An 11,215-nucleotide genomic window follows, 5' to 3' on the forward strand; every position below is an offset into this window, starting at 1 on the left:
GCCCTGGGTGCGGGAACGAGCAAGGGAAGGGCTGCTTGTGTGCGTGTCCAAGCCGTGCGTGCTCCCTTCCCGAGCCTGGACACACTCCCGGGCTCTGCAGGAACCGAAGCAGTGACAGCAGTGCCCGAGTATGGGCACTTGGTGCTGCGAAGGCCCCCGTGGGACCCTGCAGACGCTGCTCTCCCGGCAGCCTTTGTACGGTATGTTCGTGCTGCTGCTCGCAGGCGGGCACGAGGCTGTTCTCCAAGTCAGCCAGATGCCACGAAGTCATGTGAGGTGATCCTGAGCAAACAGAGCAGACCTCTCAGCAGCATTTACTCGCTCTGGTTCAGCACGGTGCCGTTTCCAGCTCAGAGCTGGCTTGTCTTTGGACAGCTTGGATATGGACACAGTGTGTCTGCAAAACGAGCCGAGATGTTAAAGTCTGATAGGGCTGGAACAAACCCAAATTTAAAACTCTCTTGAAATGCAGTCAGTGTCTCACCTCCCAAGAAAACAGTCGAGAGGGGAAAAAAAATTAAACATTTTCTCTCCACGCTGTTGTGTTCCCTGCTTGGTGGATGTGAAAGCCAGTGAGTCAGACAGGCATGCCTCAACTCAAGTGACAGCAGGGTCTAGCCAGGCATTTCCTGGTCATTCAGGGGCTTCCTTTCATAATATCAATTTTCTGCTGCTGTTACTCTGGAGACCTGAAGCTGGTTGTCAGATTCGGGAGCAACTTGCATTTTGGAAATACACCGGGGGGCCCCATTTCACAAGTCAAACCGAAAGAAGGCGGGCCCATGGGAGTGAGCCTCTGCACTGCTTTCTCTCTCTTGCTCTTTAGGATGCTGAATGTTTCCCAGATTAAAGAAGCCATCGTCACTGCCATGGCACTCAGAGCCCAGTTCCCAGACACCCTGGCAGGCTTCGACCTGGTAACCGTGTTTCTTCTGTGGCTTCACATTAACCCCTAGTGATATAACTACATATATGATATGGCATATGTTGTATACCAGAGGCAGAACCTCTGCTGCTGTACTGAAATCAGTGTTAATGGATTTCAAATCCTCCAGCTAAGGATTTTGTTCAGGGTAATTGGCAAAATCCCCTGAAAGAATCAGCTCCCCACCCCACAGCATTGCAATTTCTGTTCAGCTGGCGCCTCAGTGATATATGGCTGTTATTCCCACTATCTTCCCAAGTGTGTTCAAAAATACCTTTCTTTTTTCCTCTAGGTTGGTGATGAGGATGAAGGTCATTCTTTATGGGACCTGAAGGATGCCCTGACCATCCCGTATTCCATGGGGGTCAGCTTGCCGTACTTTTTCCATGCTGGCGAGACTGGTAAGCATGAGGGCTCAAGGCCTGTTATTGCTTACAGAGGCAAGACTGAAATCTTGCAAAGCACAGAACAAGCAAGCCTGGATGTATCAAGATGATGTGTGTGTATACATGTGTACATAATCAGTTTTCCTTATGCTTCTCCCCATGTCAGCCTGTTGCTGTAGCATTCCTACAGGACCACTCCCTTACCTACTCCCTGCTTTTGACTGCAGGTGTCACGTTGCTCAGTGTCTTTGACATGGAGTCATGCTGTGAGAGTTATTGCTGGTAGCCATTTCCTTCTTGGAGCAGCACTCACCTCCCATTCATAGTGGCAGGAGAATTCCTGAGCCATTATTTTACATTTTAAGGTGAAGAAATATCTGAGCCAGCCTTGAGTCTTAACTGAATACGCTCATCAAAGTAACCAATGTACCCTTCATTTCATTAGTGGGGCAATGTGTATTATTCAGTCAGTATGGGTGGGATTTATTCTAACCATGCATGACAGTTGTGTCTAACTTGTGCATTATGTGTATTGCTTGTTGACATCTACAGAGAAGGGGTCTACTTCTGAACTAGTTTCTCTGGGCTCCTTTTGTAGCCACGGGCAGTAACAAGCTCTTCTAAGGCACAGTACATCTCACCCTGTTGCACAGGCTACTCCCCACAAATTATTGCTTCTCTCCATTGGCAATGAATGGAGACCAGCATGATTAGCTTAGCTGTAAGAGCAGCACTGTGGACATCTAAAGCCAGGTGAAATGAATGGATATCTCTGTGCTGAGCAATATCCTGGGCAGAATTAAATCCCTGTTGTGCTGAAAATGCAAGTGGAAACCCTCTTACCTCGCAACTGGGGCATCTATTAACAAAATCATCCAGCAGTTTGAGAAGACATACTTCCTCACAGCACTGCAGTGACTCTTACCTGTCTCTGCTCAGATTGGCAGGGCACCTCTGTAGACAATAATGTGCTGGATGCGCTGCTCCTGAACACCAGCAGGATTGGCCACGGACTTGCTCTCATTAAACACCCAGTAGCCAAAAATTTGTCTCTGAAGAGGGATATTCCTGTAGAAGTCTGTCCCATCTCCAACCAGGTATGTTGTTAAAAGCCTAGCTCTTGAGGCTGGGTCACTGGAATGGGGTTCATCACAGCAGTGGGGAGCAGCAGGGAGCTGGGGGGGCAGCTACAAGTTTTGATGCACACAGGCTGGCTGTTTCCCTTGCACCACATTACACTGCAGTTTGCTACATAGACACACACTGTGAATATATATAAAGCTTGTAATACCAGTCAGCAAAAAAAATCATTTATATTCCTACCCAGAGGAACTTGGGTAGGCAGTCCTCCCTAGTGGAGATGAGGCCCAGAGCCAGGGAGGTATCTAAAGAGACATAATGGAAAATACTTCAAAGCCAGGAGGGCCAGAGGCTGAGAAGCAGGGATTGTAACTGGAAGTCTCTTGGTTTTGTAGAATTCATAAGCAGCGGGAACTCTTCTGCAGCACATTAACGTGGTGCCCATTGTCCCCCGGGTGCAGCAGAAAGGATGCTCTGAGGTAGAGATGTACTGCTGTGAGCCTTAAGGGAGAGAACACTGATACCAGCTCCAGACGCCCTGAGCTAAGCATCATGGCAAGCATGTAACCAAAAGACTGTTCCTGAAATGCTCGCAGTCAAATCGTTATACATAAGCAGAAGTTATTCACCCCACTGGCCTTGACTTAGGCAATTCATTTAAGAAACTCATCTCCTTGAGGAGACAAGTTGGTCCCTCCCACAGCAGTGCAGAGCAGAATGCACTCTGAACAGCCCTCTGGAGGCTGTCCCTCCCGGGTGACTCCCTGCTGGCACAGGCAGCTGTGGCAGGTATCCGAACACGGCTACAGCAATAACCTGACGCGGTGTTGTCTCCACCCTTCCCACCGAGGTCCTGCTGCTGGTAGCTGACCTGCGGAGTCACCCTGCAGCTGACCTCATGGCTGAGGGGCACCCCATTGTGATCAGCCCCGATGATCCCCCTATCTTTGGAGCAAAGGGAGTCTCCTATGACTTCTATGAGGTGTTCATGGCCATTGGAGGGATGAATGCCGACCTGAGGACCTTAAAACAACTTGCGCTGAACTCCATAAAGTAAGTTCCTCACCTCTCTCATCTAGCCATAGTAATCATAAGGAGACTATCAGCTTGCTCCCCAGAAACCCGCCGTATTTGGGTTTTGGCCCCAGAGTCTCCTCTGCCACATGAACTGGGCTTCCATTAATCCAAAATTTCTGCTATGTGTCTTCTCCAAAGGCACGACACAGCGACCGCAGAGGCTCCTCTACCTGTGCTCTTCCTTTCTGTAACTCTGTGTCTCAGTTTATTCTTCCTTTTCCATCCTTTGTGAACTTGCCTCCAGCACCTGGTTCTGGGTATGGGAGAAATCTTATGTCTTTGTATCACTTGTCTATTTCTGCCAAAATTTGACTTGCTGCAGTGTTTGCCGTGGCTCACCTGGGAAACACAGGAAAACAACCTACCAGCATTTAGTTTGAGTGTGTTTAACGACTTCTATTTATCTGGGCAGCTCTGAATGTCCCAGAATAGTTTGGATATGATGCCCAGGGTCTCTGTGCACATTCCTCAATTGTTGCCTGTTTGCCAAATCCTGTGCCAATCCTCTAGGCAATCCCAAGTTCCTGCATGGCCAGGGAGACAACAAATACTCTGATTTCCTACCAATTTGGACCAAGCCCAGGGCACATCTGAAAGCAGCAGCAGTGCTGTCTCTTCTGTTCTAGTCAGTGGTTGCTGCCCAACGAGTCTCCAGGTGATGCAGACTGAGCTGTTTGTCCTCATGGTGCAGGACTCAGTAGCTGCTGATGTGGCTGTGATGTGTCTTGTCCCAGCGTGAGATCAGCTGGCAGGAGCTCCAGGCTCTTTACACTGTGTCACTCTGAGGGGTGCAGGCATATCCTGCAAGGGTTAACATGTTGCTGTTTCCTGCCTTTTCATTTTGGTGTTGATCTTGAAATAGCTGCCCCCTTGTCTCCTGTCTGACACTTGACTTTTCTCCTCCTCACAGATACAGTGCCATGCTACCGGATGAGAAAGCCAAGGCCAAAGAGGTCTGGCAGAAAAAATGGGACCAGTTTGTGGCTGACCTCTCTGATAGCTTTTTAAGGGAGCTTTAGAGAGTACAAGACTCATCTCAGAAGGCATTTGGCAAGCCAGAGTGATTGCTAGGAGGGAGACTGCTTCTTCCATGTGACCTGAGCAGATGAATGAACCTCGAAGTCTTACCTGGCAGTGGGTGACTCTGGTAAGCCAGGCTTAATGGGCTTAAAACTGAGAATGAGGTGAGCTGTTCTGTGAAAGTCATGGACTGGAGGTAAAAGGGAGCAGTGAGCCTTTGAAGCAACCACAAAAGACCGCCCCACTCAAAATAGTCAAAACAGTTAAAAATTGCCAATGACCAAATCCTGACATCCTTATTCAGGAAAAATATGCTTTCCAATTAGGGTTAGCAGGGGATTGGCAACATGAGGATCTCTGAATTTCGCCTTATCATTACAAAATGCAGACCTTGTCCGGAAACAGCTCAGACAAACATCCAACCATTTGGGCCACTGACCTTCAGGAGAGCAAGGACTGAAAATGACTCTCGTTACGTTTAACCCTGGGCCTGCTGCCAAAATAGCACTGCTAGGTCGAAGAACCAGTCATAGGTCTGATGTTTGCTATTTCAGGCTCTACCATGGCTGGAAACAAGCTGATGGAACTTGCTCCCAGAACATTTAAGCCTGGTTGCACAGTGATCATAATGCCAAAAAGAGGTGTCTGAGTTGCCAATAGCTTTTTTTACTGCAAAATCTTTTCCTGTCCTCTGGTCAAAAGGAAGCCAAAACACGTTTCATCTGAGGAAAAAACATCCTGGCTTCCCAGATCCAGCTTAATTAAAACTGTCCTCCCAGACAAGGCCATGTTAACACAGGCCTCTGCATTTATAGGAAACACCTTGTGATTTTAGGGGGTTCCACTACCAGTCTTTGTTGCCTAACTCAGAGTGCAAATGTATCCTTATCCAGCCTGTCAGGCAGATTTTTACCTTGGTGGAGAACTGCTCTCACACTGTGTATATCCACAGTGCTCATTTGGACCTCTGTGACTTCCAGCTCTTTGGCAAAAAACAACTACACAATAAATAATCTTTGGACAAGGGAATTCCCTTTCTTAGCATTACCAAAAATAACAGCAGGAGAACTAGTTGCAGAGAGGTTTTAAAAAAAAAAAGAAATCCTAATCAGGATGCTAAAATAAATGCAGTAAAGTCATTCAGCACAGATACCCCAAACATGCAGCCAGGATCAAACAGCATTTCTCTTTGACTTCAGTACAGTTATGCTGGTTTGCATCAGCCAAGGGAGAATTGACAAAAATTCCTGCTGAAAGACAAGTCCCTCCTCTGAGCCACAGACTTGCAAGGACTGTTGTTTCCTGATCTGACCAGCTTGGGCAAATTGGCTCCTTTAGGCTTTCTGCTAATTGTCTCAAGCTGCCTGGCCATAGTGCTTATTTCCACTGACCTTGGTTGAAACACCTTAGCAGGAGGCAAATACACTTACTATAGAAGTGGATCAAGCTGCACAGCCCCTGCATCCCGTGTTAAATTGCCCACATTTCACAGGCTGCAACTTCATCTCTAGTTATCTCAGAGGAAAAAAAAAAACAAAACAACAAACACACTAGAAACCCCCACCACAGAAAAAAATAAAACCACAACAAACCACAGGTGTGTGCATTGCAGAAGCCAGCAACACAAACCAAAGAAAGCAAAAAGAGAGAACCCAGTCACACCCCTTGATAACGGGGAGGCTGCTGGGGGGGGTGGGGAATTAAATGCCTCACATCCCCAGCCCCTTTCAGCCACAGCTGCCTCTAGTCCAGCTTTCTCTGCCCACATTCCTCCACAACCTCCCTCAGAGCACCAGCAGATGCTTTTTGGCAGGCTGACCTTTCCTGGGCCTTGATGCAGCTTTGGTCCTGGAAGAAGCTTTACACTGGAGGAGGAGCCAGAGTAGAGCCACTTTCCGTCCTGCTCCATGGGTGTTGCATACAGAGCTCAGTCTAAAGTCCCCAAGGTAGGCTTTGGTCATGGCCAGGCTATAAGTGCTGACTTGGGAAATGCCTTATTTGTAATGCTGCTGAGGAGAACTGCTGCTAACCAATGACCCAAAGCCTCTGAGCAACCTGATCTTTCAGCATTGCTGTATGCGGATGGACAAAGATCCTTATTTGTCACGAGCTGATTCTCCCTTAAATAAGCCTCTTTGCTGCCAAGGTGAAGCTAATCATTACAGAGCCATTGTGTGAGGAGGTGAGTTCCTCAACACAGGTTGATCTAAGTCCCTTCCTTTATTATTACAGTAGAAAGCTTTCAGCTCTTCCTGCATGTGATGCCTTGAGGGCTCGAACTACTCTTTGGTTCTCCTCCCTCCTCATTACCTGCAATAGTTGCAGGGACAGATCCTAATTTGCCAAATGCCTGCTGGAATCAGTTTACCTGTTGTTGCCTTCCTAAGAAAAGCCTGTTGTGCACTTGGCCATTTACCTACTTTGCAGCCAAGTATCTGGAGCCACCAGTGAGTGATGCTGTTCAGGATTACAGCAGAAACAGGTTTCTACAGAAATCACAGAATTGTACAGGTCTGAGAGGACTTTCAGATGAAGCCCTCAGAAAGGTGCAACAACCCTACAGGACTATGTCTGCATTTGTGACTAGCCTAGTGACTGCACTTCTGCTGAAGGGATCCATCTTAGCTTTGGGCAGAGAGAAGAAACTTTTCTGTCCTGGTCATATATGTATGTTTAAATGTGAACCTGAACCATACAGAGGGGCCTCACTCCAGTGGTGTGGCCTTCCTTGGATCCCTCCTTGAACAGGGCATTGCCATGTGTGGTGACTGGGGCTTCCCAAGAGTCCTCTGGCAGCAGATGGGCTTCAACCATATACGGGGCCTAAGCAAGTGTGAGAGAAGGAGGGCCAGCCTGCTTTGCTGCTGGGGATCAACACTTCCTTGGAGTGGCCTTAGTTCTGAGAACGGTGCAAACCGAGAAACCCAAGTTGCATTCTCACCTCTCTAACTCCAGGCACGCAAAAAAGGAGGGATTTAGGCTGGACCACAGCAGTTATAAAAGATCCATCTATTCGGCCTCAAAGCTTTGGGTAAATTTGGCTGCAGGGCCCTCTTTCAAGGGTTTTGCTGCCAGTCTATCCCCATACCTTGGCTCCCTGCTCACATTTGTTGGCAAACATATCACATATAATGCTTTCTTGCCTGTCGCTTTCAGAACATAGTCTATAATTAAATTTTTAAACCCATTTAAAATGTGGGGGTTATTTCTCCTTCCTTTTTTTTTTTTTCTTCCCCCGCCAAAAAGAACAGAGGATACCTGGATTTGATGTGAGGTCCTAATCTGGAACGTGCAGTGGAGGGGGATTTTTCACATCACTCAGCCTGGCATAGAGTTATCAGGGAGTCTGAAATTTCTTCACAGATGCATCCAGCTCAGGGCTGTGTCTTCATACAGAGACCACCTGACAGACACGATTTCCTTGTGCTACCTCTCTTCCCACGACAGTTTTGTACCATCTATGTGGTGGTTACAGCATGGGAAAGTAGAGGAACTACTGAAGGTCATTCACCCTCCTTTTAGCAGGGTTTTAATGGAGGAAAACAAGGAAAAGAGTAAATGCTATGTGATCACCCTATTCTTTCTGAATCTGGCAAGTGCCTTGTGGAGCACCAGGTAACTACATGATACAACAACCTGAGGCTCTTTGCCCCAAATGCTGGTGGTGGGCATGGGAAGAAAGGAGTAGCCAGAGAACTTCAATATCTGGGATGAAAGAGGTGGAGACAGACACAAGGGTGATGGGAGGCTGAGTAGGGCAGACATAAAGAGGCAAAAAGAGCCCCCCCCCTCAGTCTCCATCCAGACTCAGGAGCAAGGAATGAGAGTAGAAAATCCATGGGGGTTTCTGTGAGGGTTACTTCAAGCAGCCATAAGAATACATCAAGCCTTATGCCTGTTATCTCCCCCATTTGTCTCTCCCTGTGGCCTCTTCAGGTTCAATTTGTTTAAATGGGAGGTGGATGGAGCTTTGTTTGCAGCACACAGGTCTAGCAGTGTTTGCTGCAGAGCATCTTAGACTGCCTTTGGGGCAATTTAGAGAATGAAATGTTTGCCTCCTGGTCAATCACTGCCAGGAAATGGCTGATCCAGCACTAGTGGTTGCTGTCAAAAATCATGCCAATAAAAACAGAGGAATAAAGTGAGTGGTTGAAAATGGAGATAGGCCCAAGCGAGCAGCTGGGTCTGTATGTCATGTGAGCCTCCATCACTGCAGTGGGACTACACAGATTCCACATGCTAAGCAAAGCCCTCTGGCCATAAAACACAGGGTTACAGATGCATTTTCCACCAGCTTCCAGTACTCAGCCTGCTTTAAGGTTTTCTTCCTATATTAATCTCTGAATTAGCCTCTTCACAGGTAGCAGAAAGACATTTCTTTGGACAGAAACTTACAGTTCTAATTGGCTCAGTACTTAATTCCTTTCTTCCCGGGCTTGCAGCAGTTGCAATCACAGCAGGACTATCAAGTGTTTTCTGTGCACTGAGGGACAGGCAGGTGAAGGGTCTGGCTCTCAATTCTTCTGGCTTGTCATTTTTATCAGGCTGTGTCCTCCCCCCTTGGTCATTACAGGATAAGAAAGGCATTTTACTGTATTTTCTCAACCTTTAGCTTGTCCATCATTTCATGAGCAGGCTGCAGCAGGGAAAGAGAAGAGATAAACCGTGGGGGGAGGGTCGGTTCAGGCCATTAGAGCCTCTGCGGTAAGAAAAGAGATGGAAGGTGCATCTACTTTCGAGGGGGATGTTAGAAGGTCAGGAAGAGGGGGGTGATGACAGGGCTGTGAGCCCAGAGAAAACAGAGCTGCAAAGTTTACACAGGGACCCACGGGAGAAGGCTGTGGGCAACTGCCTGTTTTGCTTGTCTTCATAGTCAGCTATGAAAGGGGGTGGGATAAACATCTAAGCACGGTGTAGACAGGGGAAGAAGAGGGAGTCTCTTGTGGGCTGGTCTGAGAAGGGCAGACAGGCGATCCCTAGGGGTATCTGGGGATATGTCTGTTGCCAGATGTGGCCGCAGAAGAAATCACGAGGTCCATCCATGTATATGGCACGCAAAATGGGGAGCTCCTAGCAGAATCACAGAGAAAAGCCTCAAGTCTTGAAGGGAAAATTACACAACCGGGCATTTAGCACAGGGACGATGGGCTAAAGTCTGCCCGCGGTGCCGGGAGGGGCTCAGCAGCCGAGGCAGAGCGCGGTGCTTGGCAGCCGTGCCGCTGTCGGTCCCTGCCAGGCTCAGCCTGTGCCCGACTGCTGGCAAACTCCCTCCGGGCTGGTTTAAAAATAAGCACTTCAGCCTGTTGGGCGGCCTTCCTTGGAAAAATAAACACGGCAGCCCTGCCAGCCCGCCGGGGCGCACACACGCACACCTCGGGGGCACCTCCTCGACGGCGGGTACCCCCAGAGTTCACTTGGGATCAGAACAACACCCTCGGCCCCCAGCCTGACCCCACATCCCCCAGCCGCACCCCTCACCCTGCCAGGAGCCCCCCGAGCCTTGGCGGGGTGCGGGGGATTCCCGCAGGTGAGCGCTGCGGGCCCGCCCGCGCCGTGGAGCAGGAGCGCCTCCCGCAGGGATCCGCGGGAAGAGCCGGCACAGCGGGATAAAAACCCGCACGGAGTGGGGAGGATAAAACCCACGCCCCCAAACCCCCCGAACTTCAGGATGTTTAAATAGACTAAACCGTTTCTTTCTTTTTTTTTTTTTTTTTTTTCCTTTTGCAATGACATCCTCTCTGCGGCTGGATGTCTGTCGCGGCTGTTTCGCAAGTCTCAGGATGGGGAAAAAAAGGACTAAAAGTATCCTTACACTTACAAAGAAGGGACGGACAAGACCCCTGCAATTCAATTCGGTCTCAGAGGCACTGAGACCAGGAACCAAAACAACCCATCTAACTTGCAAGTGGTTGTATCGTTAAAAGGCCATAAACTCACATTAGCCAATACTCTAAGCAGAAATCACAGCAAATCAATCATATTTTCACTCTGACGGGAGTGGCTGCCTTGGTGGATAGCTGAGAAACATTCAAGACAAGGCTCTTGTGTTTGTCATTAATTTCAGAAAGTCTTTGCCCCTCTCTCTGACTTTATTTTTCATGGGTAGCCGAGGGAGGTGTGGGTTGGGGGTCTCTGGTTTCTACATAGTTGAGAAGGCATACTTCAAACTAGCTGTAGCTGCCTGCCTCGTGCTAGTGGAAGAAGGTTTGAAGCCCAGTTCTGCAGGGAACTTAATACTTTCAGTAACATCTCCAAGGCCAGCATAAATTTTGCCAGAGCAGGAGAAGCTGCAAACACTTGCGAGAAATTAAAGCCATCCTGGCAGGTTGAGGAAATTACATAAAATAAATGGTAGGTAATTCAGTTAAGGCAAAGGCACTTAAGGAGGAATAACCATCTGTACAAATGTATAACGCTGAGTTGCCAGTGCTTTAATAGCTCTGCAGAAAGGTCTCTGGGTGTTAAAATGGGTCAAAAACAAATTAAGGTTGGTGTTCAAGGCAATGGAAGCGTAAAAACAAACAATTACATTGTTTGGGTAATTGATGCCTAAAGTCATACATGTTAAACCTGCCCTATCAGAGCGAGTCAGGAGATCTTGAGCCCAGCCAGAAAGCAAACAAACATTGTTTCATCTCCATGACTGTGAAGTGAACCTTTCACTTTCCCCAGGTCTGGAAGGGCCTCAGCTGAAGTCAGCGTCAAGGCTTCTTTTCCATGGCACAGG

The 11,215-nt window shown here is 48.3% G+C and overlaps 1 protein-coding gene and 1 long non-coding RNA gene across 3 annotated transcripts in view; one reads left to right on the top strand and one right to left on the bottom strand.

Annotated features, from left to right (window-relative positions):
* LOC135414150 (uncharacterized) overlaps positions 1 to 6,418 on the bottom strand; it is a 27,912-nt gene extending 21,494 nt beyond the window's left edge. The window contains exon 1 of the long non-coding RNA XR_010430599.1: positions 6,308 to 6,418. This is a non-coding gene — a long non-coding RNA (uncharacterized LOC135414150). The remainder of the gene's footprint in view (positions 1 to 6,307) is intronic.
* The window catches only part of ADA2 (adenosine deaminase 2), a 51,746-nt gene extending 44,064 nt beyond the window's left edge, over positions 1 to 7,682 (top strand). For both annotated transcript variants that reach the window (XM_064654549.1, XM_064654550.1), the window contains 5 exons: positions 827 to 917; positions 1,218 to 1,326; positions 2,251 to 2,408; positions 3,242 to 3,444; positions 4,379 to 7,682. In XM_064654549.1, the coding sequence (XP_064510619.1) occupies positions 827 to 917; positions 1,218 to 1,326; positions 2,251 to 2,408; positions 3,242 to 3,444; positions 4,379 to 4,487 (670 nt within the window). In that variant the 3' untranslated portion in view covers positions 4,488 to 7,682. The remainder of the gene's footprint in view (positions 1 to 826; positions 918 to 1,217; positions 1,327 to 2,250; positions 2,409 to 3,241; positions 3,445 to 4,378) is intronic.
* The last annotated feature ends 3,533 nt before the right edge of the window (positions 7,683 to 11,215 follow it).

The sequence above is a fragment of the Pseudopipra pipra genome, chromosome 5 (genome assembly GCF_036250125.1).
Source record: "Pseudopipra pipra isolate bDixPip1 chromosome 5, bDixPip1.hap1, whole genome shotgun sequence".
Classification (NCBI taxonomy): Eukaryota; Metazoa; Chordata; class Aves; order Passeriformes; family Pipridae; genus Pseudopipra; species Pseudopipra pipra.